Below are 27,782 nucleotides of genomic sequence, written 5' to 3'. Positions count from 1 at the left end.
TTCCAATAAACATTTCCTTCCTTGCTTCGTTTGCTCTAGATGAATGCTAGTACAAATTAGACCCATGTATCACATGATCCATAACTCACTCTGTTCTCTTGTGGGTCAGTGAAGACTATGGAAAGACTTTTCAGGACATCACTGACCTTATCAACAACACCTTCATACAGACAGAGTTTGGCATTGCAATCGGTCCCGAAAATTCAGGAAAGGTAAGGGTTGATTCCTTGCTGTCCTACTCTGGGTGTACTTTACATATTTGAAAATCACACAATGTTTTCAGCTTGTTGGAAGAGTCCCACACAAGGTTCATTGTCACTGATCCCACAGGTGATCCTCACAGGTGATTTAACCGAGGGGAGAGTCACCAAAATTTTCCGTTCAGTTGATTTTGGGAATAGCTTTGTGACCTCTGAGCTTCCCTTCCATCCCTTAATGCAGATCACCTACAACCCCCAAGACAGCAACATACTCATGGTCTTCAGCATCAATGTAGGACTAATGATCACCCATAGACTACTGTTGATTGGACGTTTCCTTTGTTCTGCTGGTCACTCTGTTTTCTTTTCATGTGTGTCTCAGTATGACTTATGGCTGTCTGAGGACTTTGGAGCCAACTGGAGGAAGATCCATGAGACAGTTTGTCTTGTGAAATGGTACGACATCAGACATACACATATATGAATCGTTGTCATAATTTAACATAGCCAGACTTTTGACTATCCTCATAAAGTCACCTTCATACTCATTGCAGCTTATTTTGGCTAGCAACTGGCCAGTTAAGGCCCCTGCACATTTCCTATGAAATCGAATAATGAACGGGTGTGACGTCATTTACTATCAGCAACCATATCACCCTGTAGCTCAAGACTGGTTGCCCACTGAAGCTAAGCTGGGTTGAGCCAGGTCAGTACCTGGATGAGGGAAACCTCCTGGGAAAACTAAGGTTTCTGCTGGAAGAGGAATTAGGGAGGCCAGCAGGGGGTGCTCACCATGCAGTCTGTGTGGGTCCTAATGCCCCGGTATAGTAACGGGAACACTATACTGTAAAAAGGCACCGTCCTTTGGATGAGATGTTAAACCGAGGTCCTAACTCTCTGTGGTCGTAAAAAATCCCAGGACACTTCACGTAAAGAGTTGTCCTGGCCAAATTCCTCCCATTGGCCCTTCTCAATCATGGCCTCCTAATAATCCCCATCCATTAATTGGCTCTATAACTCTACTCTGTCCTCTCCACCAATATGTGGTGATCGTACTGGCGCACTATGGCTGCCGTCGCATCATCCAGGTGGATGCTGCACACTGGTGGTTGTTGAGGAGAGTCCCCTGTTCACTTTGTAAAGCACTTTGAGTGTAGTGTCAGAAAAAGCACTATATAAATGTAACATTCAGACACAGTCTTCGCAGAGTGACCGTGCACGGCCCAGATTTCCTCGACACCCGGACACGGTCCTCGTCTGTGCACATTGTCAGCACATGTGCCTGCTGTTGTCTGTACTAAAAGAGTATCACAAAGCAGTTGTAGTAGGCTTGCATCGAACACGTTCGTATTCTTTCATAGTCAGAAAAGTGTACTTTGAAAGGCAACGCGGTCGACCGGGCACGATCTGATCCGGAACTCACAAAAGCAAAGTATATCCGGGCCTTTACTGCAATTAGTCCACACCATCGGCAGGTGTGACCTAAAGCTCCACCTACTTTGAACGAAACAACAAATTCCCATTCAGTCAGTTAAGATCAGTCAACATGAACACACCGGCTTGGAGAGTTATTAGCGATCGTACGATTGTTTGTGTAGAGACATTTTCTAAGAAAATGTTGTGCAATGTTTTTTTTTTTGTTTGTTTGTTTTTTGTTTGTTTAATTAATCTATGCAATCTACACATACTCTTAAGTGCCCTTTCACTCTTTTGTATTATATGGTGCTTCACTCATTTGCCTTCTGTTGCCGAAAGCCATTCACACATCTGCCCAAAGTGAGATATGCCTATTATCATTCTTTTGTCTATATTCTACCCATTAACACTCTTTTATACACCCATCTTTGAAGAGGTTTCAGGGTTATCATAAATTACAATAACAGAGTGTAATCTGCCCATATTATGACCATGTATAGGATGTTGACGCATTAGCGCAATGATTTCAAAAAGGTAAACATGGCAAATTACACATTATTTAGTGATCTTGTGTACATTTCTACTAATGGAATGAGGCATAAGTCATATTAGTTGATGTTTACATGTAGTCTTCAGTGTCCACACCTCCCCCAGAGGTGTGGCTGGTGTCTGAATGTTCGCAAACAGTATGTCGTTTCTCAACTGCTTTCGAACTTCTTTTTGGCTCTGAGCAAAGAACGAAGAAGCATTTTGCTGTGAGTGTGCCAGGGCCTTTAGACAGAATGAGACCGTCTGACCAGCATGTAAAGTGACCAACCACAGTTAAAAATGTATGAATGACCGGGGCATTAGATAACAATATATCAAACCTGTTAACTTTTAATTTACTGAAATCACAGACCTTCCAATATACCTGAAGTTGCACTCTTATAAGCTCATCCTAAATGTAGAGTTTTTATTTGCAGTGGTGAATTATGCACATATGGATGGAGATTTCTCATTGGATCTATTTGCCTGTCATTTTAGGGGAGTTGATAACACAATTTTCTTAACCACAAACCCCAATGGATCCTGCAGTGAGTGGATTTTTCTCAGTTCAAAAAAACGATTATGATAATTTCAAGCATGTTGGAAATGGAAAAATGCCACCTGCTTGTCGTTCCTCATTTAGTCTATTTCGTCTTTCTCTTTCTTTCAGGTGATCGGGGAATGCTAGAATTGAGAAAGTCTTCAGACTATGGCAGAACATTTAAGACTATCGGGAGCAAGATCTATTCTTTTGGGATTGGTGGACACTTTGTTTTTGCATCTGTCATGACAGACTCTGTAAGCTTTCTTAATTTCACATGATTTGAGCGATGTTTGTTAGAAACTTGTGTTGTTATATATAAGCTCTGTTCCAAAATTAAGTGAATTGCCTACATAGCACAACTGGCTATGTAGAATGTTCCAGATCAAATACTTATGAGTTTCCATGTTGTTCATGATGCTGAAAGCAGGAGACAGCAAAGCAGCTCAAATTTGGAACAAAACTATAGTGTGATGTTGTTGGATTTAGGTGTTAAGGTGTTAAAAATACTTTTTTTCAGGGCTCCACACGTATGATTCATGTGTCGGTAGATCAAGGTGAGACGTGGAACATGGCTCAGCTTCCCACCGTTGGCCATGAACAGTTCTTCTCCATTTTGGCCGCAAACAGTGATATGGTCTTCATGCACGTAGATGAACCTGGAGGTAAAGCAAATGTTTATTGTTCAGCCAAATAAATCCCTGGTATAGCATTATAATAATGTTGTTATGCAGTATACAGATATGGAACTTATCATATGCTTAGATTTGAGCTTTGTAATATTGTTTATGTTATAAATAACAACATGAACCTCCACAAATTTAAAGAATGAAAATTAGAAAACTGACTATTTTAGTAATTATTATGGTCATTCATACAGAAATGTTTTCTTTACATTTTATTGCTAGCAAAAATTTTATATACTCTAGTGTAGAGGTACATCAATATATTGCGTTTACCGATTTATCAGTGCCAATAGTTGCTATTGGGAATGTTTTGGGCTTGTTTAAAGTTAAAAGTCCCACATTATGCACCAAATCCATTTTCTTTTTTAATAATTGGTATTTTGGTTTAACAATAAACTGCATCTGGGATTTTATTCATTTTGGACTCTTGTAGCCTCTATGTCTGTGGCCGTCATATTAAGGATAGAATATGAAAATGTTTTAACTTTCTGTATAAATAGATTTTAAAAACTATTGGCCGAAAAATCAGTTATCTGCCTTTTCTTCCACCTGTTTTCGCCATCTGCAAAATCCACTATCGGTCGACCTCTACTGAATGTTTGGTTTACAGTCATGAACCTGTGTACTGATGGTTGTTTTTTACTATTAGACTCCGGTATTGGTACCATCTATGTTTCTGATGACCGGGGCACAGTGTTTTCCAAGTCCTTGGAACGTCATTTGTATACCACGACGGGTGGAGACACTGACTTTACTAACATCACCTCTCTGAGAGGGGTCTATATGACCAGTGTGCTCGCAGTGGGTATGTTTTGACTATAATTAAAAAAAAAGACATAAACTGCAAAATCTGTCTCTCTTGGTCACCATTTCTTTTTTTAACAAATCTGAGGTTCAGCCCTTAAATAACTTGTGAAATATCAAAAACTCAGCAGTTATTGTATGTACAAGCGTATTTAAGAGGCAATTCTAGACCCACATCTCTGAAATAGTGCAGTTCATAGTTGTTGATGAGTATCTTCTTTCTGCAGACGGCTCTGTCCAGACAGTGATCTCATTCAATCAGGGGGGAGAGTGGAGACCTCTGCAGAAGCCCTGGAACGGAGTGTGTGACACCACAACCGAGCACCCAGACAAGGTGAGAGCCACACATAGACTTTATGGATCAACTGTGGATCAGTTGTTAACTTACTGTATGTATTGTCTATGTAATTATCACCAAAACAATGGTCACCAAAGCAAATGCCATTGGCCTTGGTCGTGTGACAAAGAATGCTGTTTATTTAAAGAAAAATCACAATGTATTGTTGGTAAACAGTGAGGACAGCACAAAACTAGCAAATATTTGCTAAAGTGGTTGGTGTCTCTTTGACCATGAATGGGGTTGATTCACAATATAACAAGTCTTGAATATATTGCATCAGATTCGTTATCTGTGTTTTTAGGATAGTTCACATTTCCGAGGTCATTCTCATAGCCAAGCTAAAACACTTTGCATTGTGAAACCACACTAACAATGCACTCTAATCCTGGCCCAGCCTCTTTTTGCAATGCTCTCAGTGTTCAATGTCGCAATGACAACAAACATGTGCATGGTTGTATGTGATTTCTGATACTGTGCTGTGTGTCATGTTAATTGTTTTCATGTCTCTGTTCTCTTGCAGTGTAGTCTGCATATTCACGCCTCCTACAGTATTTCTATGAAACTGAATGTGCCCATGCAGCCCCTCACAGAGCCCAATGCTGTGGGACTCATCCTGGCCCATGGTGATTACTGCCCACATTTTCAATCACAAGGCTTTCTAAAAGTCTACGCTATCACTGACTCACAATCAGTTTAAAACATTAGTTTTCTTTTCTATTCTGTTTATTTTTTACTTTTTTTTTTATTTTATTCTATTGTACTCAATTGTATTGTATTATCTTTTTCTGTCCTATTCATTTTTTTCTATTCTGTTCTGCCATGTGCAGTCAGAATGGGATTCATGTTTAGCAAATCATTTACATGAAATTAATCATACTGTTGGGAAAATATGTTTTTTGCATTTTAATAATTGATGCGACCAAGTCATCTACACTCGATGTCGGATGTGCCATTCATAACTCACAAATTTGTTTTTATTTGTGACACGTTTTTTTTTTGTCTGTAACACGGTCAAGTCAGTCCAGAATCAGTTTTACAATTTTTATTAAAAATGGATCTTAAACATTAACATTTTTAAGTGTTTTTTGATTTATTTTTTTTTACCTGTTTTTATTTTTTAAGCTAGATTTTGCCAACAAAATAGCCATAGAAGCTGGCATAGCGTTAAAAACAAACTATTCTTCCATGCCCTAATTTATTTTGCCATGTCCTATTATATTATTATGTGTTGTGTTGTGTTGTGCTGTGCTGTGCTGTGCTGTGCTGTGCAATGCTGTTATTCTATTCTATCCATTTTATTCTGTTCTGTCATGTTCTATTCAATTCCTTTCTATTCTTATTCTATCATGTTTGATTCTGTTCCATTTTATTCTATTCTGTAATGTCCTATTCTATTCTGTAATGACCTATTCTATTCTGTTGTGTTCTGTTCTGCCATGTCCTATTCTATTGTATTAAATTCTGCCATATTCTATTCCATTCTGTTCTATTGTCATGTCCTGTTCAATTTCTTTCTCTTCCATTCTGCCATGTCCTGTTCTATTCCATTCTATTTTACCATGTTCTATTCTTTTACCATGTTCTATTCTATTAAATTCTGCCATGTCCTGTTCTATTCCATTCTATTTTACCATGTTCTATTCTATTAAATTCTGCCATGTCCTGTTCTATTCCATTCTATTTTACCATGTTCTATTCTATTAAATTCTGCCATATCCTGTTCTGTTCTGTTTCATTCTATTCTATGAGTATTTTTTTTTTTCTCAGCTACCACAATCTTTTGCTATGCTTCATCCATGCCAGTGGTTTGACATGCATTAGTCCCTGGTTATACTGAAGAAACCCACTTAGTAAAGCTAATTAGCCAACCCTCATCATTGTCAATTTCTCTATTTTATCTAGTTCCAAACTATGGGACTAAAGTAAATTATTAATAATTAGTTATACATTTCTTCAAGGAATATTGTACTGTTCACTTCTATCTTGTGCTTGGGAGTTTTACAGGTGCATCACGCTGTGTTTCTCAGACTCATGCCTTCTCTTCATGTGTTCTTTCATCAGGGAGCGTTGGAGGAGCCGTTTCTGTGCTTTCTCCAGATGTGTACGTGTCGGATGACGGGGGTTACACGTGGTTTCAGGCTCTGAAAGGCCCACACCACTATGCCATACTGGATTCAGGGGGTCTGTTGGTAGCTGTGGAGCACAACCCCTCACACCCCATCTCACAGATCAAGTTAGCTCACTATCGAACATTAAAGTTTATAGTGATATGATGTATGCAGATTATTGGTCCAGAGCTGGTGTGATGTATGAACAGGTTCCATCAGGATTTCACGTTGTTAATGTTAAACAATATTTTATAATAGCAAAAATGTAAGGATAACTGTTTTATTTCCAGAATTAACATTTAAAGAAGAATAAACATTGTGAAAAAGTTTTTCTAATGCTGCTGTCATGTTTATCTTTTCTTGGTTTGTTTTGTTTTTCATAGATTTTCCACTGATGAAGGTCAGTGTTGGCATGTGTTTAATTTTACTGATGACCCAATACACTTCACTGGATTGGCATCAGAACCTGGTGCCCGCTCCATGAATGTCAGTCTGTGGGGCTACAGGGAGACCGTCCTTAATCAGTACTGGGTTTCTGTCACTATAGACTTCAGGCAGTTGCTCTCCAGAGACTGTGGGTGGAATAATATTCATAACTATCTTGTACATGTTTGATAAAATATCATAACTTTATATTCAATTTATGTGCATTAAGTTTCATACTGAATTTCATCAGTTATCAGTCTGGTGTGCTTGTGACTAGATTAACATGTTTTTTTTCTTCATGGTTTATACCTATAATCAGAAGAAAGATTACAAAATGTGTATACATTGCCCTGAAATGAGACAAAACTCTCCCTGCAGGTCGGGAGAGTGACTATGTCCAGTGGCTCGCCCACTCCAGTGATATTAGTGACCCCACTGATGGATGCATGCTGGGATACAAGGAGAGGTTTCTACGGTTACGAAAAGACTCAGTCTGCTGGAACGGGCGGGATTACACGGTCACCAAGGATCCCACCACGTGCCCCTGCACCCTTGCTGACTTTCAATGGTGCAAACAACTCTACTGTTTACAATTCAGCAACAAACATGTTGATAAGTCTTTAGATATGCTTAAAGTACAATATGATACACAACGCTGCAGGATTTATACTAATCAGACTCCAACATTTTTTGCCACACATTCAGTCCTTGATTCCATTCCCTATCCATCTTTTCTCACAGTGACTTTGGGTTCTACCATGTGGAAAACAGCTCTGTGTGTGTGGAACAGCCTGATCTTGTTGGGCATTCACTGGAGTTCTGCCTGCACGGACGCAAAGAGCAACTTCTAACCAGCGGGTGACAAATGACTCCATTTTCTCTTCGTAGCAGTTGTATTTGAGTGATTTAGCATATGTGCACAATTTTCATTTAAGATTTTACTGTGGTGTTGTTAGCTGCACCGCAGTGGCATGGTGCATGTACAGGCCTAAGAAATGTACGAGACTGATTGGCTGATCAGATTAGCATATGCAGATTTGTTCAGAAAGTTTCAAATACTTAAAGTTTAGTAAAACTATTCCCCAAAGTGCTAATAATCTACTTCATGCGACCATAGATATCGGAAGATTCCAGGAGATCATTGTAAAGGAGGAATGACTCCAGAAAGAAAAGAGATTGATCTGAGTAAGAAGTGTGTTAGTAACTTACTGAGGCCAGAGCTACTGGTAGGTATTTATTCAACTAGATGCTCATCTATCTATCAATCTATCGATCAATCTGTCACTCTGTCTGTCTGCCTGCCTGCCTGCTGTTCTTCTGTTTCTGTCTGTGTGTCCGTTTGTCTTTCCGTCCGTCTATCTGTCTGTCCGTGCATCTGTCCGTCTCTCTCTCTGCCTGCCTGCCTGCCGTTCTTCTGTTCCTGTTTGTCCGTCCATCTGTCTCTTTCTGTCTAAATCTATGTCTGTTCTTTTCTCTCTCTGTCTGTCTGTTCTTTTCTCTCTCTGTCTGTCTGTCTGTTCTTCTCTCTGTCTGTCTGTCTGTTCTTCTTTCTCTGTCTGTTCTTCTCTCTCTGTCGGTCTGTCCATTTTTCTGTCTCTGTCTGTCCATCCATTTGTCTTTCCGTCCTTCTATCTGTCAATCTGTCTGTCTACGTCCGTCCGTCCTTGATTTTTTTGGATAAATGTGAAACTGAGATTTTTGTTGCACTTGTTTGAGAAAGGGATACAAAAATAATCTCCCCTCTTTCCCATCATGCATCTCTCAGACAGAGTCTCCCTCAGTGAATTCAGCTCCCATAATAGCTGTGGTCCTCACAGTTCTGTTGATCAGTGCCATCGCTGGGGTTCTCTTCATCAAAAAATATGTCTGTGGAGGAAGGTTGGTTTCCCCATTTTCATAATTATCACACACAGCAGCGTGCAAACAGCTACTTTTTCTAAACTCTAATTCTTCCTCTAAATCAAGTTTTTTTTAAACGTGATTATGTTTTAAAGTGTTTTTGTGTCTGAAAAAAGCTCAATGTTATGATTGTTGCAACATGCAGAGCATGAGCCGTGTGCTTGTGTATTTGATGTCTCATGCAGCATTTGCCATTTTATTTATTTATATAGAGTGCATGTTATGGCCCCTTTTTTTATTTCTTCTGTAGGTTCCTGGTACACAGGTACTCAGTGTTGCAGCAGCACGTTGAAGCAAACGGTATTGATGGTGTGGATGACCTGGATACACTGGAGGTTGGCAAGACGCATTACCATGATGATTCAGATGAGGTATGTACTATACTGCTGCTCGCATCAAAAAATCTATATTATATTTTAACAGTTACAACAATGCAATTATATTTCTTAACATCTACAGGACCTCCTGGAGTGACATCAAAATAGTCAAAATAATGGACTTTATCCAATTCCATAAGAGAAAAACCACAATGACTATCCATCCAATGTCCGTCTATGTGTGTATCTGCTTTCCAATGCCTACCAGATAATGATACACATTCAGACAGTAGTGCGTCTTCCTTATTCATTAGATACTGACTAGTTGGGGCAAATTTTCTAATTTAGCCTAACAAAACCTGACCACATTCAAGGACAAGAACAGAGAAAAGACTGCATTTTTCCAAAGATTTTCCCTAAAAGAGTTTTCTGATCAACTGTGGAATGGACTGCTTCATGCCCATATGTCTGTCATTGCTTTTCAGTTTTTTTTGTTTTTTTTTTTGTTTTTTTTTTCAGATTATGACATGGTGTATTTTGGATGCATAAAGGATTGATGCGAATTTCAATTGGGAGTTTCCATATATTGCAAGTTTATATATAATGACACTGACACCGTGCATCAGGTGGCTTTCAGCATATTGTTTATCAAACTAATACTCTATATTGCCACTGTTAAAAAAAAAAAGCAGTATTAAACATCAAACAAAAAAATAGATCTGACATACAGTAAGGTTTGAAACATCGTTAAAACTGACATAAATACTTATTGTTGCGTTGCCGATTGCGCTGCATCAGGTATTTAACTTCACCAAAGGATTTTTCTGCTTTCTTTGTTTGCAAATATTAAGAAACTGGTTTGAAGTCTCCCTGAGATCTTTAGAAAGATCTGTTTGTCTGTTTTTTTTATTATTATTTTTTCTCACACAGAGTTGGTTCATAATTATGTGAGCAAATCAAAACTGGATGAATGTGAAGTGTTTAAAGTTTAACATTCAATTAACAGCATTTTCTCAAAAGCTAAAAGCAAAGCCTAATGTTTGACTGTTACTGGACTGTTACAGGGAGGATTATTGTAGAAGTACATTGCAAATTGTTTGTAAAGTTTGTATGCTTTATTACAATAATACCCTTGGTGATGCGACAGTTACAATTTGGATCGTAAAGGATCTTTAGTTAGCCTAAACTAACTTTAATCATTCCATAAATCAACCTGTACTTTGCCTTTTACATGTGACTTTCATTGCCATTTCTATTTGTTTTTTTTGTTTTGTTTTTTTTTGCCATTGCTGTATGCTTAGATATACTATGCATTTTGCATATCTTCTATGCACAAAAAGGTACATTCTTTTTCTGTTACTAGTGTTACCAATGTTATTCTGTTTAGTACAGTGTTCTATTGTCATTCGATTGAAATATATGTTTGATTATTGACAGAATAATTTGGAAATTTTTAAGAAATGGCACATTGTCTTAAAAGTGTGGTTTTCAGTCATCTTAAATGTAGCACACCTTACATACAGTAATGGGTGAGACAGAATAAATGAGTACATAAAACATAACAGCAATGCAGTATTAGTCAGTAATAGTTGTATATACAGTAACAAGACAAAATGTTTAATGTTAATAACGACATTAAGCATTTTTACATCAACACATCCTTCATTAGGATGTTGACAATATTACGTGTACCTAATTACCAGCCTAATCAAATATGAAAATGTATATTTTTGGGGACTGTTTTGACTGTCAACTCATAAGCTAATTTGTAGTAGGTAAGCTGATAAAGATTGGAGTGCAGTTTTTTGCATGCACAATAAAATAGATACCTCAGGGGTTATAGATGACTAATTTCAGTAATGGGTATGCATGGTAAACAAAAGGTCTTTTCTAAAAGACAGTTTCATCTGGATGAACTTGGCTCTTCTAAAAAAGCCAGTGTGTAAAATGCTGTACCATTAAATGTGACTGCCAAGGGAAAAAAAATAAAACATTCTTTTCACACGTTGGCTTAATTCCAATTCTTTAAGAGTTGTAAGAGTTTTATTTATTAAAAAAAATAAAAATAAAAAAGGCTCTGTTCTTGCACAAAGGTATATATATATATATATATATATACATACACACACTGTCGGCCGAAAGTTTGGAATAATGTACAGATTTAGCTGTTTTGGAAGGAAATAGGTACTTTAATTCACAAAAGTGGCATTCAGCTGATCACAAAGTATAATCAGGACATTACTGATGTAAAAAACAGCACCATCACTATTTGAAAAAAGTCATTTTTGATCAAATCTAGATAGGCCCCATTTCCAGCAGCCATCACTCCAACACCTTATCCTTAAGTAATCATGCTAAATTGCTAATTTGGTACTAGAAAATCACTTGCCATTATATCAAAAACAGCTGAAAGTTATTTGATTAATTAAATGAAGCTTAACATTGTCTTTGTGTTTGTTTTTGAGTTGCCACAGTATACAATAGACCAGTGGTTCTCAAACGGTGTGCCGGTGTGCCATGGAATTTGTAGAGCTCCAAGTGAAAATTACTGCGTGTATAAGACTACCAAAATGCTGCATGGCATCGCGCTTATGCAAATGCCAGGTCAATGCAATTTCCAAAAAATAAACAAACATTGTTTTATAATCATCATATTATTTTTATCCGTCATTGTTCTTTTGCATTTTTTTTTTCCTAAAAAATGTTTGCGTAGAGCCCTGATTTGTCCTTACAACCTAAATAATCTTTTTCAAATATTCCATGAAATTTGTGTAGTACATTTATATATATATATATATCTCACAGATATAATTTACCGTGGTTTCAAGTCCATTTTTAATTTCTGATTTGTGTTTCAGGTTTAATACAGTTTATTTCACATTTATGAGGATGTATGCGTCATTGTCTTTTGAGGGAAAAAATTGTGTGCCTTGGAAATTTAATATTTACAAAGATGTGCCTTGGTACAAATAAGTTTGAGAACTACTGCAATAGACTGTCATGTCTTAAGGTCAATATTAGTTCACAAATGGCAAAAAAAGAAACCGCTTTCTCTAGAACAGGGGTCGGCAACCTATGGCACGCGGAGGGGTAATCACTGACACGACAGCAACAGCGAGAGAGGAGTAGACTATTTTATTTATATAAATTCCGCACCTGCATTCCAATCTACATCTTGATGTAATCCTTCCTCATGATCACGCACAGTGTTTTCATGAGCTGAATGGGACGCTAAACAAAAAGATAAAATGTGACGAGACTTCAATATACCCAACAGACTCGTGCAGCATGTGCAAGCCATTCGCACATCAAGAGCTGGCAGCGCTTCACTTTTGGTTAATCGCACGAGTAAACGTGCCCCCTTTGTTTCGGTCAGGCGGCGCGGATGACAGCCTGTTTAATTTTTTGTTTTTTGTTTTTTCAGAATAACACGTGATGTAATAAGGAAAACACCACTATTAATCCATGAGGTTCCCAACCCAGCATACTGGTACACCTTCCTTAAACTATGGTCACACTCAGAATTACATTAAACGATTAAAAGAGAAAACATAAACCCACATCGTGGGTTCAAAATCTTAGTCTATTCAAAATATAAATTAAACCTGGAAATAAAGTTAAAGTATTTTGCAGGTGCGATTAATCGAAAAGTGTTAAATAGTTGATCGGCTTGCACGCGCAGCACGAGTCTAGTCACACTCCCATTCAGCTGATGAAAACACGCTGTGATCATGAGGAAGGATTACATCAAGATGTAGATTGGAATGCAGGTCAGGTGACAAAACTTAATATAAATAAAACAGACTGCTCCTCTCTCGCTGTTGCTTGCGTACTTGTGATTACCCCTCTCAATGATTTAAAAAAAATATATGACATAATATAAGAAATATTTAAGATTTCACACAATTTTGTGAGCAGTAATCAAATAAGCAAATTTGTGACATTAACTGTGTTAACTCATTTTGTGCAAAAGGACAGGTTTTCTTTCATTAAAACACTTTCACAAGATGCTCTGTGAAAATTCACATGCAGGTTTTGTACAAATTTTTCACTCAAACTGTTATGCTGATAATATCATTTGTAATGAATAATAAGCTATTAAAATAGAAAAATACAAAATAGAAACATTTTCACAATTGGTCTCAAACTTTGTAAAATCACATACACTGACCAGAAAAATAAAAAATGGCACTCCATGTCAAAAAGGTTTCCGACCCCTGCTCTAGAAACTCGTCAGTCAATCATTGTTTTGAGGAATGAAGGCTATATAATGCTTGAAATTGCCCAAAAAAAAAAAAAATAAATAAATAAAAAAATAAAAAAAACTGAAAAATCCATACAAAGTCTTCAAAGACAAAGGACAACTGGCTCTAACAAGGACAGAAAGAGATATGGAAGGCCAGATGTACAACTAAACAAGTGGATAAATACATCAGACTGTGAGAAATAGACGCCTCACATGTCCTCAGCTGACAGCTTCATTGAATTCTACCCGCTCAACACCAGTTTCATGTACAACAGTAAAGAAAAGACTCAGGGGTGCAGTCCTTATGGGAAGAATTGCAAAGAAAAAGCCACTTTTGAAGCAGAAAAAAAAAAAGAGAGAGAGAGAAAGGGTTAGAGTGGGCAAAGAAACACAGACATTGGAGAGCAGATAACTGAAAAAGAGTGTTATGGGTCTTAAACCCATTGAGCTTTTGTGGGATCAGCTAGACTGTAAGGTGCGTGAGAAGTGCCCGACAAGACAGCCACATCTATGGCAAGTACTACAGGAAGCGTGGGGTGAAATGTCACCTGAGTATCTGGACAAACTGACAGCTAGAATGCCAAGGATCTGCAAAGCTGTCATTGCTGCACATGGAGGATTTTTTTGATGAGAACTCTTTGAAGTAGTTTAAGAAGTTCTGACATTTTTTTTCAAATTGTAATAGTAATTTTTCAAGTTATTAATGTCCTGACTATACATCTTTTGATCTGAAGGCGTATGCTTAAACATTTGAAATTTGTTTTGTAGACAAAAGTATAATTGTGCCAACATATTCATTTATTTAATTACAAAACTATAATTTTATAAAAAAAATAAAATAAAATAAAAAGTTTTTGAAATGGCTTTACTATTATTCTAAAATGTGAAAAAAATAAAGAATGAGTAAGTGACCCTAAACTTTTGATCGGCAGTGTACACTACCAGTCAAAAGTTCTGAAACACACTCATTCTTTATTATAATTTTTTTCACATTTTAGAATAATAGTAAAGTCATCAAAACTATGGAATAACATAAATGGAACTATGGGAATTATGTTGTGACTAAAAATCCAAAATAAATCAAAACTGTGTTATATTTTAGCATCTTCAAAGTGGCCACCCTTTACCTAGATTTTGCAGAAATGTACTCTTGACATTTTCTCAACCAACTTCTTGAGGTATCACCCTGGGATGCTTTTTAAACAGTATTGAAGGAGTTCCCATCTATATGTTGGGCACTTAGTGGCTGATTTTCTTAATTATGTGGTCCAAGTCATAGAATAATAGTAAAGCCATTTCAAAAACTTTTTATTTTATTTTATTTTTTTATAAAATTATAGTTTTGTAATTAAATAAATTAATATGTTGGCACAATTATATTTTTGTCTACAAAACTAATTTAAAACATTTAAGCATACACCTTCAGATCAAAAGATTTTTAAGATCATGAGAAATATTTCAGTCAAGTGTTTCAAAACTTTTGACCGGTAGTGTATATACTGTATATATTATTAACCCTCTTATGGTCTTCGTTCATTTTTGGCCGGAATCACTTTTGCTGATTTAATAAAAATTATTTCCTTTATCTGAGGGGAACAAGACTTGGTGACTTTTCCTCCACTTGCCATCTGAACATACAAAAAAAATTGGGCATGATTCGATAAGTCTAAGTAGTCGGGAAAAAAGAAAAGAAAAAAACCCAGACAGCTTTAGTCTTCGTGGTCAAAATTGACCGACCATTGAAAATGAATGGGAAAGACCATGACACAAAGCAATTTTTTTTAATCTGTCAAATACAATAAAAAAATCTGCCACAATGCAGACAAAAAACACAGAAATTAAAGGGTGAGACTATAAAACATCCAGAGTGCAAAATATTCACACCCACACACACACACAAAATGAACTGGTGAGACTGTATCACAGAGCATTTATTATTTGTCAAATAAAACCAATAAATGAGGTGGTGAGACAATAACACACCCACAATGCAGAACACACACGTGCACACACACACAGAAATAAATGGGCGAGACTAAAACATCCAGGAGGCAAAACACACAACACACACAAACACACACACACACACATACACACACAGAAATAAAGGTTTACAGACTGTCTCCCAAGAGACATTAAAACAAATGGTGTGCAAAAAATGCAAAATAATCCATCTGCAAGTTACATGTCATCATAACCACACTGCCACGGATACATGAATGCATAAAGACATTGCATCATTCTTTACTGTTCTTACAGTTTTTTATTGTTTACTGTTTTTTATGCATTTATTGTTGTTCATTATTGCTGTTCACCTCTTGAAAATGTTTGCAAAATAAATTGTTACTATAGAAAGTTTGAAATTGCAAAATGTTTACTCTGATTCTTTTTTATACGCGAATTGAATTTTCACAATTTTGCTGTTCATTTATGTTAACTGCAAAAACTGACACTTCAAATCAATTTTAAAATGCTAAACTTTGACATATAATAGTTTGATAATGTCTAAATATACTGTATATCCAAATGCATAACTTGTGATAAAATATAAAATTAGGTTACAACAAGCAATCAGACTACACTGTAGGTGGCTGCATAGAACACTGCAGCCATCTACTGGTTATTATTGTCACAACATTATTTTCAAGTTATGTTATTTATATTTTGTTCAACAGATGGTAGCAATCTGCCTCCAATATATGTCACTTTCTCATATTTTCTTCATGTTTCAGCTTATAGAAGTGTTGGTTTTTACTGTTTCAAAAATCTGCTTATTTTCATTTGCAAATTAATGGTAAAATTGAGAAATTTACATGTAAATAAGATCAAAATAGCATAAATAGCAAAGATCATATTTTTTTATCAAGAAAATTCAAGTTAGATCATAATTTATTTTTTCTAGAAAGACCTTTGATATTAAGGCAAAAATCGTATTCTTGATAATAATTTTTGTATTGTTTTCTTGTAAAAAACATCTAAAAATCCTTAAAACAAGATCAGTTTGATTGATCTGGTTTTAGAAACAACACTGCATAAGATATTTAGGTTTTTCAGAGAATGTATTTTTAACATGTGTATTTTGTCTTACTATACTGGCAGAGTTTTTATAGTCAAAACAAGTGAAAAAAATCTACCAGTGCTGAAGAAGTAATCCAAAGTATTTAGAATATGTTACTGACCTTGAGTAATCTAATGGAATACATTACAAATTATATTTTACAGCATGTATTCTGTAATCTGTAGTGGAATACATTTCAAAAGTAACCCTCCCAACCCTGTATATATATCATCTTCATAATTATATCTATCTATCTATCTATCTATCTATATATATATATCATATATATATATATATATATATATATATATATATATATATATATATATATATATATATATACACACACACCTCATTACCATCAGTTATAGGCCTTCGCAATCAGGAGGATACAAATGTTGTAACATAGTTGAAAGTTAAAAGTTTAAAGAAGTTTCATTTTTCAAAACATTTTGTATTTAAACAGAATTTTCTCAAAGATGCATCGTGACTAGTATGCTGTGGGAGGGGCTTCCGGGCCACTGGTTATCGCGGGATGTTATTTTCTCAGTGCGCCATTTTGCCTCCTGAGCAAGACGCGTTGTGTGATTGGGCTCCAGGCGCCGCTATCGGAGCCAATCAGAGGTGCATCGGGCGGCGGCGAGGACGGTGAGTGAGCGCGGCTGCTGGGAGGGGACGGGACTCGGTCGGTTAGCTAGGGATTGGTGTGTGACCGACCAACCAAATGACTAAAATCATTATAAACAGGAATAGAGCGGATTGTGTATGTCAACGTCCACTGTGTGGACGACACGCTCGCTTATGTCTCTAATTATGTCTTTTAAACGACAAATAATTTCGTTAAATCATATGTTTTCGTTGTTTTTACATTAAGCCGAGCTGGCGTGTCATATAGGCCCAGTTTACACCGCTCGTTGTTATTAAATTCTATTACTTTCGCAGGCGAACAGATCGTCGATGATTAGATTTAATCGGTTAAAAGGTGGTCGATAAAATGTTTTATTATCTTTTTTTAATTTGATTTTATGCACTGGTTTACGGAGCAAACATGACTGTGAAGAAAAAACACCGAGATCGAGGCCCCTATCCTAGACAAAGAAAATGCATCAACATTTCCATTTACAGTGTATCAATAATTTCGTTAGAACATACTGAGGAAAGGAGATTAGACTTGAGAAAGACAGTTTGAGAAAGATGCATGTTGCAACACCGCAAAACCGTCTGTTAGATAAGACGCGACGCGTGAAACTGAAACAATGCAACAATTACAGATACATTTGATATTTGTTCTGTATCACTGAAGCTCAAACAAAAAGACTGCATGTATTAGTATTAAAACTCATTTAGCTTGTTTTGGTTTCATATATTGTATTTACATTACTATAACACGAAAAATACATTTGGTTCTACCAAAGCTTACCCTTACAAAGTAACATGGATGTACCATGGTACAGTGGTGATATCAGATGCCAATACCATGGTACTTTAGGATTATAATATGTACCATGTTGCTCCATGATACTTAAAAAGAATACCATGGTACATTTCTGAAAAAAACATGGTATGACCAAGGTACTTATTTGTACATTTTTGTATTAACCTGCTGTTTTAGAAGCATCACTTTTGCGTTTAAATACTTTATTAGGTAACAAGAAATATGCAAAGAATGTAATGCAACACAGTATAGCTAGGGTATTAATTTAATAAACTGTTAATAGTGGGTACAAAGTTGCAGAAAGGCTAATTGCTGGGTTTAAATGTTAAATTAATATTATATTTTGAATATTTGAATTTAGTTTCTTATTAAAATTCATAATCAGATCACTGGCATCATTCGCAAATACTTGAATGTAAAGTGATAAAGTCCTGCTCTAAAACTTGTTTGGGTGAGACTGACTGTACAAGTCATATACCAAAATTGTGTTTGTTGTAAAGAAGCAATTCAGTTTCTTGCATTATTTAGATGCAAGTATTTGCATTAGTTTTTAGATGCAAAACCATGTTGTTGTTATTTTCCAGATTTGTGTTCTGTGCTCATAACTCCACTCATAAAACCACAGCAGTCAAACTGCAAACATGGAGCAGTACACTACCACCACGACAACTAGTGGAGAGCAGATAGTGGTGCAGACCAGCAGCGGGCAGATTCAACAACAGGTAATTTTTGAGACAAGCCATACTCTTACGTTTGTATGATGCATCTCATGCAATACTGGTTTTAAACATTTGTACATCAGAGATGCAGCTCATTAAGCATGTTGTGAAGGTAGCAAGTACACATAGACAGATTAACCAAACGTAAGCTTTGACGTGTGGTATTAAAACACTAGTATGACAATCAGTGACGTTTTTGTCCCAGTTTGGTGTGTGTGTGTGCATACTTGGCTGTAGTGTAAAGGAATAGTTCACCCAAAAAGGAAAATTCTCTTCATAATTTACTCACCCTCATGCCATGCCAGATGTGTATGACTTTTTTCTTTTGCAGAACTCAAATTAAGATTTTTAGAAGAATATCTCAGCTCTGTAAGTTCATACAATGCAAGTGAATGGTGACCTAAACATTTAAGCTCCAAAAAGCACATTAAGGCAGCATAGATGTAATTCAAACGACTCTAGGGGTTTAATCCGTGTTTTCTGAAGCAATCAGGTCGCTCTTGGGTGAGAACAGACTGAAATGTCCTTTTTCACTGCACATTTAGCCATTATGGTCTCTAGACACGACCATGATTTCATGCACGTTTACACTTCCCTAGTGTTTGATGCATCCGCAGAGCGCTATATGGCCCTTGGAAGTGTAATCGAGCTTTGAAATTATGATTGCCAAGGAGACTGCTGATGTCAAGATTTGTAGTGAAAAAGGAATTACATTTTGGTCTGTTCTCACCCAAAACTGATTGGATCGCTTCAGAAAACATGGATTAACCCACTGGAGTCTTATGAATTAATTTTATGTGTCTTTATGTGCTTTTTGGAGCATCAAAGTTTTGGTCAACATTCACTTGTGTTGAATGGACCTACACATCTGGGGTGGTGTGTAAATGATAAGAGAGTTTTCATTTTGGGGCGAGCTATTTCTTTAAGGACAAAATTGTCCACAAAAGTGAGCTAAATCTGAGCTAAATTTGTAATTAGCTTTACACAGAAATAACTATGACAGGTCTATAGTATTGTATGTTCCCATTTAGAGACCGGAGTAAACGTTTGTGTGTTTTAGACTATGGGTCACTACAGTCAGTTTGTAGTATGGTAACAGTCCCTTATCTTTGGCCCAGGGCACATTGACTGCGGTCCAGTTGCAGACTGAGCCTCAGGTAGGCCAGACTGCAGCCCAGCAGGTCCTTCAGGTAGTGGTTGGCTCTCTGAGCTCCTCTGCTGTCTCCAAATCTCCATGCATGCCACCTCAACTCCTGTTGCCTCTGATCTGTGACCATTTTAAAAGTATTGCATTGTAATATTGTCAAGTGAAAAGTCAAGATATCCGAGACATGAACTGGCTCATGATAAGCAGGTGAAGGCAACTGCTAACCAGCTTGTATCTGGCTCACTGTGATCCATGTGCACTCTTCTGAAAATGTGCCATTTTACAGTCATCTCACTTTTTGTTTATAACTGGCTGTTATTTTCTACATGAACTGTCTGTGTCTAAATCCCACATGCATGAGGTTTAAGCATGCTTTGTTCTGTTAATTGCATTGTAAATCATCAACATGTACAAAAGGACTATATGAGTTGTTTTGCATAAATGTTGCTGACATTGGGTTCAAATGCACCATATTTTCTAGCATGCATCTGTTTGCTTTGTCTTGACCTATATTATTTTGTCTCCTTTGTCAGTTCACTGTGTGAATCGTACAAAGAAAACAGTAATTGCAAATTTATATGCTTCAACTTTGTGCATAATAGTTAAGTCTATAATGATGCAATCCTATGTAAAACTGATGTATTTGTTCCTCTATATACTTCTAAGGTCCAAGGGCAGCCTCTTATGGTACAAGTCAGTGGGGGTCAGCTCATCACTTCCTCTGGGCAGCCCATAATGGTACAGGCCATGACAGGAGCGCAGGGTCAAACCATAATGCAGGTACCGGTATCTGGTACACAAGGGCTGCAGCAGGTAATTCGAACTTGTTTCATTTTACCTTCATAATAAAACAAATATTTTACGTTTAGATTCAAATTGTGCATGCAATTCTAATGAAACTACTGTTTATAACACAGATTCAGTTGGTACAGCCAGGTCAGATCCAGCTTCCAGGTGGACAGACATTACAGCTACAGGGTCAGCAAGGACAGACCCAACAGATCATCATTCAACAGCCACAGACTGCAGTCACTGCAGGACAGAACCAGGTATATACACACAATCTGAGTTTCCAGCAGCTTAAAGGAATAGTATCACCTAAAAATGAAAATTGTCTTATCATTTACTCACCCTCATGCCATTCCAAATGTGTATGACTTTCTTTCTTCTGTAGAACACAAAGAATTTTTTTTTAGAAGAATATCTCAGCTCTGTCGGTCTATTTAATGCAAATGAATGGTGGCCAGAACTTTGAAGCTCCAAAAAGCACATAAAGGCAGCATAAGAGTAATCCGACTCCAGTTGTTAATGTCTTCAGGAGCGATATGATAGGCATGGGTGAGAAACAGATCAATATTTAAACCCTTTTTTACTATACATTTTCCTTCCTGCCCAGTAGGTGGCGATATGCATGAAGAATGCGATCGCCAAAAACAAAACAAGAAGAACTCTTGAGGGCTGGCGAAAGTTACATTTATATAAAAAAAAGGACTGGTTCTGTTTCTTTCCCACACCTATCATATCGCTTCTGAAGATATGGATTTAACCACTGGAGTCGTATGGATTACTTTTATGCTGCCTTTATGTGCTTTTTGGATCTTCAATGTTCTCGCTACCATTCATTTGCATTGAATGGGCCAACAGAGCAAAGATATTCTTCTAAAAATGTTTGTTTGTGTTCAGTCGAAGAAAGAAAGTCATACACATCTGGGATGGCTTGACGGTGAGTGAATGATGAGAGAATGTTCATTTTTGGGGGGACTATTTCATTAAAGTACAAACACAAATCACATAGTTTTCTGCTCCCATATCAAGAAGCTCCTGCTTCTTAATCCTATTGTAACAGATCTAGAGCCTAATTGCACTTCTTAGATTTGAGAAAAACTAGCAGCCACAATTTTGCAGTTAAATGCATATTAATAAACAAGTTATTGCTGAATAAACACACTTTCTGCCTGTTCCCTCAGGGTCAGCAGCAGATCACTGTACAGGGACAGCAGGTGGCCCAAACAGCAGAAGGACAGACCATTGTTTACCAGCCTGTTAACGCTGACGGAACCATCCTACAGCAGGGTAACACAGGGGCTCAACCAAAACATCATGTTCTTTTAAGCATATACAGTGGCAAAAACAAACATTTCACTTACCACTTACAGTGGCGTAATTTAGCCATACTTTTATAAAAAAAAATACTGCAATGAGCGGTTACATTGCTGATGTGTTAAACCAGCGGGGTCCAAAAGCCTGAGTGAGACCACTAGTGAAGTGCTTCTTTTTTGCCTTTTTTTATTTTCTAAAAAATCTGATGATCCATGTTATCCCAGCGTGATTTGAGAATGTTCCAAAGAGCCTCTTGTGTGCTTCAGTGGAAGCAAAGAAATCTGACCTTTTGTCCAAAGGAGTAAGCACGGTTAATCTCAAAATCTGATTATTTTTATTTATTTATTTATTTATAGAAATAGAATAGAATCTTTCATTTTTCAAAATCCTGAAACCTTTATTTTCAAGTTTATTTAAGTTTAAATGTAAAAAAAAAAAAAAAAAAATCCCAGTTGGTCTAAGACATTTAGACCCCACTGTATGTATATGCTTCCCTTCGTATGGTATGTAATGAAGACTTTTGTGTTTCTCTGTCCAGGAATGATCACCATTCCAGCAGCCTCTTTAGCAGGAGCCCAGTTAGTATCAGCTGGAACCAACACAAACACAACTAACACTGGTCAGGGCACAGTGACGGTCACTCTCCCCATGGCAGGAAACATGGTCAACGCTGGAGGAATGGTCATGGTAAGAACTTTTGCTAACAAATGTATCAATAACTAAAGTGAATTTATTGCTGTAGTAATCATACTCTAAATCAATAATTTCAGATAACCTTATCTATTTACATGGCCTTTCCTATTTTGGGTAACGTTTTGTGTTTCTAAATGAATCAGATGGTCCCAGGGAGTGGGGGGTCGGTTCCCGCCATGCAGCGTATCCCTCTTCCTGGAGCAGAGATGCTAGAGGAGGAGCCTCTGTACGTCAACGCTAAACAATATCACAGGATCCTCAAGAGAAGACAAGCCCGTGCCAAACTAGAGGCAGAGGGCAAGATACCCAAAGAGAGAAGAGTATGTGTGATTTTACTTCAATTACAGTGGCTCTTTATAGGCTTTTACTAAAATGACCAATATAAGGATTGCATTTGAACGGAAATAAAACTGATGAGATGTGTCAGAAGGAACATGGTAAATATAAATATAAAAATAATATATAACTAAAAAAGTACATTTTTATTAACAAGCTTCTGCTTAAAATTGTATGTATTTAATTTTATAAATTCATTTTTGAATAGAAATGGCCATATAATGTGTTCATAATATAAATGTAAAATGTCTATATTTTAATATGTATTTATATATAAATAGAATATACTCTAAAATTTATTATTTATTTATTTATTAATTAAAAAAAATTAATAAATAATACATTTTCATACAGATCTTTTTAATTGAAATAACTTTATAAAAATATATACATAAAATTTCTTCAAATATTGAAATGGTCATATAATGAGGTTTTAATATATATATATATATTTATTTATTTAATTAATCAGCACATCATGTAATAAAAAAATTTCTTTGATTAAAAGCCCTAATTATTATCAATAAAACCTATATATAAAATGTGTATAAATTATATGAAGTTTATATTAAATATTATTTCCCAGGCTTCTGTACAGCATAACATACAACCCTCTATCATGGCCACCTGTCAAATTTATATGATTTTATTTATGAGATTTTTTTTTGTTATACAATTTTTGAGATTATTATTTTTCCATCCTTTACCAGAAATACCTGCACGAGTCCCGTCATCGTCACGCCATGGCCAGGAAACGTGGGGATGGTGGGCGCTTCTTCTCTCCGAAGGAAAAGGAGGAAATGGCCATGCAAGCCTTTAAGGTGAGCGAGGGGCTCGAGCTCAGCTCTCATTGGCCAGCCATCTCTGCCCCACCCCTGGGGTAACCTAATGACAGGTTTTTCATCCAATCCCAGCCTGTCCATCAACTGAAAGACTGAAATCACTGTATACACACCTAATTTAATTTACAACATCCATACCCTGTGGCTCCGTGTCCAAGCTACCTCATGCATCTGTTACATACTCATGTCTGAACTGTGTCTGTATGTGAGTTTATTGACTTTTCCAACAAATTAAACTGAGCATACATACTAAGATCTTAGTATATATGTTCTTGTCTATGATGTACACAAATACAATGTAAACATTAGTCCCCATGTTTGTAACTTCCATGCTGCCTTGTAGCTTTTTAATTATTAAGGGATAGTTTGACGTTTTGGTTATTTTACTACTTTTTTTTTTACTGCCCATAATTACCTTTGTATGAAGCTTAATGGCATAGTTAATTTAAAAATGTAAAAATTGCAATTCCATCATCAATTATTCACCCTCATTTTGTTCCAAAACCATATGACTTTCTTCTCTGGAACTCAAAAAGGAAAGTTAGGCAGTGTGTTAGCCTCAGTCACCATTCACTCTTAGTGCATCTTTTTCCATACAATGAAAGTGAATGATGACTGAGGCTGTTATTCTGCCTAACATCTCCTTTTGTGTTCAGAGGAAGAAAGTCATATGATTTTGGAACAGCGTGAGGGTGAGTAAATGATGACAGAATTTTCATTTTGGGTGAACTAGCCCTTTAAAGAAATAACACTTTACAATAAGATTCCATTCATTAAAATGAGTAAATGCATTGAGTATCATGAACACTGAACAATATGTTATTTACAGCATTTATTAAGCTTAGTTCATTTTAGTTAATAAAAATACAAATGTTCATTGTTAGTTCATGTTAGTTCATAGTCCATTAACTGATGTTAATAAATACAGCATTTGATTTTAAAAATGCATTAGTAAATGTTGAAATTATCATTAACCAAAATTAACAAATGCTGTAAAAGAATTGTTCATTGTTAGTTCATGTTAACTCATGTTGTTAATTTATGTTAACAAATGAAAACTTATTGTAAAGTGTTACTGAAATAACTTATGTTAGACCACTGCTAAATATCTAGAAATTTAAAGAAACTTAAAAAAAGATTCAGATGTAAACATGGGTGATTAACATTGTCAGGGTAAAATTTGATCAAGATTTCTTTTCTAAACTGTTTGACTTCTACTTTAAGGGGAAATCTTCAACCTTGGCTTTTTTTCTTTTTTTTTTCTTTTTCTTTTCTGTCTGCATTTCTTCTGTTTGTCCTACCATGCTGTAAATTTCTAGCCAGACTGCTTTTGTTACTCACTGGATGCTGAGATGTATTAAGCTTCGTGTTTGTTTGTCCTCTTTAGTCTTACTTTTATTTAGTTAGTTTATTGGATCTGTTTTTATTTGTAATGTATGGCTTGGCTTTCACCCTTAAATGCTCTTCTGTTGTTGCCCAGAGCTGTCTCTTTATTATCATTTCTACCATTTCATGTTTCTTCCATAGTGGGCTGTAAGTGAGCTCTTGATTACTTTTACATTGCATTTATGTTTATTACTTGATGAGAGATGCCCTTTTTATGCAAATAAACCATTGTTCTCCATTTATACATGATTAGTTATCACTTTTTTACTCTATATGCACATATAGAGAACTCTTTTCTCTTTCAATGTGAAATATCAGTGTTAGGGTTTCATTTGTAAAAATGTAAGTGAATTTTAGGATCATTAATAGATAAATAAACCACATAGACTGTTTGATTTACAGTGGAATCCAAAAGTCTGAGACCACTAGTGATCATTTTTGTATTTTTCTAACTAAAAAGAAAGTTTTTCAGAACAAATTATATCAGTGGCATAACAATTTAAGTGAAAAGAATTGATAGTGTTCCATAGAGCAAGTAAGCAAGGGAATCTGACCTTTATATATATATATATATATATATATATATATATATATATATATATATATATATATATATAAAAATGTATAAAGAGTTAACATGTTAAATTTCACAAATTTGCTTAGTGACCAAGAAATCATGCATAATCTTTTTATTCATTTTACGTCATAACATTTTCTTGTTTTCATATATATATATATATATATATATATATATATATATATTTCTATTTTATATACACTAAATTTACTAGTAAGTTACATCTTGTCTAAAATCTAAATCTAATTAAATCTAAATGTGGTCTCAGACTTTTGCATATCAGCAATATTTTGACATTCAGACACACCCTTTGTCCAATAAGGTAAGAGTTCACTCAACACAAATCATCTCTTAAAAGAGCAATGGAGAGATAAAGTCTTAATCTTTTCCCTTTCTCTTCTCTTTTCCATACAGAAATCCGAGCATGGCCAGGTTGAAGATGACACAGTTGGCCAGATGATTCAGGTGGCATAACTGTCCATTCACCCCAAATGTGTCTGATATATTTGTTTAAAGACCGTCCATTAGACCCTCTGCATTTCACCAGATGGTTTAGGACCCCCCTGTTTATAATTACTTCTTATATAATTAAGTTGTTATATAGATTCATCCAATACTGCCAGTTAAACCATGGAAATATTGGGAATTTATGTTAAGTTGTTTTGTTTTTAAACCATCGTAAATGGAATGGGGCTGTCAGGTGTGCAAGGGACAAGGTGTTGTATTTATGTGGAAAGACTTTTCGTTTTAGGGTCAAATGTCTGAATTAATTGTATAGGCATTTCAGTCCACTCCATTTGTTTATTTAATTAAAAATGTAAGTTAAGTAAGAATCCGTTGCTAAAAAGTGAATTGCAGTTCTGTCTGTTTTATTCTATATAATAGGGTGTGCCATTGATCATTTTTATATTTGTATGTGTGTGTTTTCGGGGTCAGACTGTAAAATGTTATGATTTACTATGCACTTGCGCTTTTAGTTGATCTATGATGAACCATCTACACAAACACAAACTTTTCTCCCTTTAATGAAAAGCTTCAGTTCGTATTTGCTATTGATGTCTTCTTTATATGCAAATAAAGGTGGACAATATGTACAAGGTTGTACAAGCTGCTTCTATTTTACACTTACATTTTTGGGATTCTTTGTCAAATCATTTTTTTAGACATGCAATGAAACAACATGGAACCATGAAAAATGCAATCAATGTAGCATGAAAAGTAGCTAGTTTTTAACACGGCTATAATTAAAACAATGCCACACAAAAATATTCTAATTTTGACAGTCTATAAACAAATATTCAATTAACTGTTGAAAAATCGTTTCATTTACTTTTTTTAATTATTCTTATATTTTCCAACATTTTGCGTGCAACCCTGTTTTTAATTTTCAAGTTTCAGTCTGTTCCTCACACAAAGTTACCATATGGCATCAAAAGACTTGGAATATAGAGCACGCATGCACTTCTTCTATGATACTTTAATTGTACTTTCTTGACATTTTCAGAGCTTGACATAATCTGCCCCATTGTAAGGGCAACATCAATATTTTGCTTGACCCTTCAAGTATGTTTAATAAAGGTAGACATCTTGGCTGTTTGTGGTCATTTTTGATTGGAAACAGTATGGGTGTAACATTTCTTCTTCCCTGAAGTAATAACAATAAAATTATGCCCTTGTTTTGTAATTTTATGCTATTTAGATCTTATTTACCTGTAAATTTCTCACTGACACAATTTATTTGCAAGTGTAAATAAGCTAATTTATGTTAACTTCACTTCAATAAAAACCTACACTTCTATATGTTTAAACATGAAGAAAATATATGAGAATGTGTCATATATTAGGGGCAGAATGCTGATATCTGATGAAAAAAATAATAACAATTACAATAAATTACTACTTAAAAATCATTTCATAATAATAACCAGTGGATGGCTGCTGAGACCGTGTGGTCTGATTGCCTGTTATAACTTAATTT

General features: G+C 35.7%; 2 protein-coding genes across 12 annotated transcripts in view; both read left to right on the top strand.

The window, feature by feature from the left end:
- LOC127428184 (sortilin) overlaps window positions 1-11,269 on the top strand; it is a 33,513-nt gene extending 22,244 nt beyond the window's left edge. For 2 of the 4 annotated variants that reach the window (XM_051676352.1, XM_051676355.1), the window contains exons 4-20: window positions 110-212; window positions 331-492; window positions 583-656; window positions 2,643-2,692; window positions 2,815-2,942; window positions 3,206-3,350; window positions 4,021-4,176; window positions 4,403-4,509; window positions 5,036-5,138; window positions 6,577-6,748; window positions 7,007-7,197; window positions 7,428-7,617; window positions 7,791-7,907; window positions 8,167-8,275; window positions 8,815-8,927; window positions 9,199-9,319; window positions 9,408-11,269. In XM_051676352.1, the coding sequence (XP_051532312.1) occupies window positions 110-212; window positions 331-492; window positions 583-656; window positions 2,643-2,692; window positions 2,815-2,942; window positions 3,206-3,350; window positions 4,021-4,176; window positions 4,403-4,509; window positions 5,036-5,138; window positions 6,577-6,748; window positions 7,007-7,197; window positions 7,428-7,617; window positions 7,791-7,907; window positions 8,167-8,275; window positions 8,815-8,927; window positions 9,199-9,319; window positions 9,408-9,422 (2,056 nt within the window). In that variant the 3' untranslated portion in view covers window positions 9,423-11,269. The remainder of the gene's footprint in view (window positions 1-109; window positions 213-330; window positions 493-582; window positions 657-2,642; window positions 2,693-2,814; window positions 2,943-3,205; window positions 3,351-4,020; window positions 4,177-4,402; window positions 4,510-5,035; window positions 5,139-6,576; window positions 6,749-7,006; window positions 7,198-7,427; window positions 7,618-7,790; window positions 7,908-8,166; window positions 8,276-8,814; window positions 8,928-9,198; window positions 9,320-9,407) is intronic. The other 2 variants (XM_051676353.1, XM_051676354.1) reach the window with 2 other exon arrangements.
- Window positions 11,270-17,126: 5,857 nt separating this feature from the next.
- Window positions 17,127-27,412, top strand: LOC127428162 (nuclear transcription factor Y subunit alpha-like). Of its 8 annotated transcripts, none has more exons than XM_051676291.1 (9): window positions 17,127-17,217; window positions 18,589-18,726; window positions 19,842-19,916; window positions 20,537-20,683; window positions 20,788-20,919; window positions 21,838-21,943; window positions 22,509-22,657; window positions 22,807-22,983; window positions 23,710-25,775. In XM_051676291.1, the coding sequence occupies exons 2-9, from the start codon at window positions 18,646-18,648 to the stop codon at window positions 23,881-23,883; spliced, it is 1,041 nt and encodes a 346-aa protein (XP_051532251.1). In that variant the 5' UTR covers window positions 17,127-17,217; window positions 18,589-18,645; the 3' UTR covers window positions 23,884-25,775. The 8 variants fall into 8 exon arrangements, with proteins under 8 accessions (XP_051532251.1, XP_051532253.1, XP_051532252.1 ...); XM_051676293.1 differs by lacking the exon at window positions 17,127-17,217 and adding an exon at window positions 17,256-17,273; XM_051676292.1 differs by lacking the exon at window positions 17,127-17,217 and adding an exon at window positions 18,148-18,455.
- Window positions 27,413-27,782: the final 370 nt, after the last annotated feature.

This window comes from Myxocyprinus asiaticus, chromosome 37 (genome assembly GCF_019703515.2).
Source record: "Myxocyprinus asiaticus isolate MX2 ecotype Aquarium Trade chromosome 37, UBuf_Myxa_2, whole genome shotgun sequence".
Taxonomy (NCBI): Eukaryota; Metazoa; Chordata; class Actinopteri; order Cypriniformes; family Catostomidae; genus Myxocyprinus; species Myxocyprinus asiaticus.
This window is presented reverse-complemented; position numbering and strand designations above follow the sequence as displayed.

Excerpts from the sequence above, each read along its gene's own strand:
- LOC127428162 (XM_051676291.1), top strand. The coding sequence starts at position 18,646 with ATGGAGCAGTACACTACCACCACGACAACTAGTGGAGAGCAGATAGTG. Across the intron at positions 20,920-21,837 it reads TCACTGCAGGACAGAACCAG|GGTCAGCAGCAGATCACTGT; the intron begins GTATATACACAC and ends CTGTTCCCTCAG. Across the intron at positions 22,658-22,806 it reads ACGCTGGAGGAATGGTCATG|ATGGTCCCAGGGAGTGGGGG; the intron begins GTAAGAACTTTT and ends TAAATGAATCAG.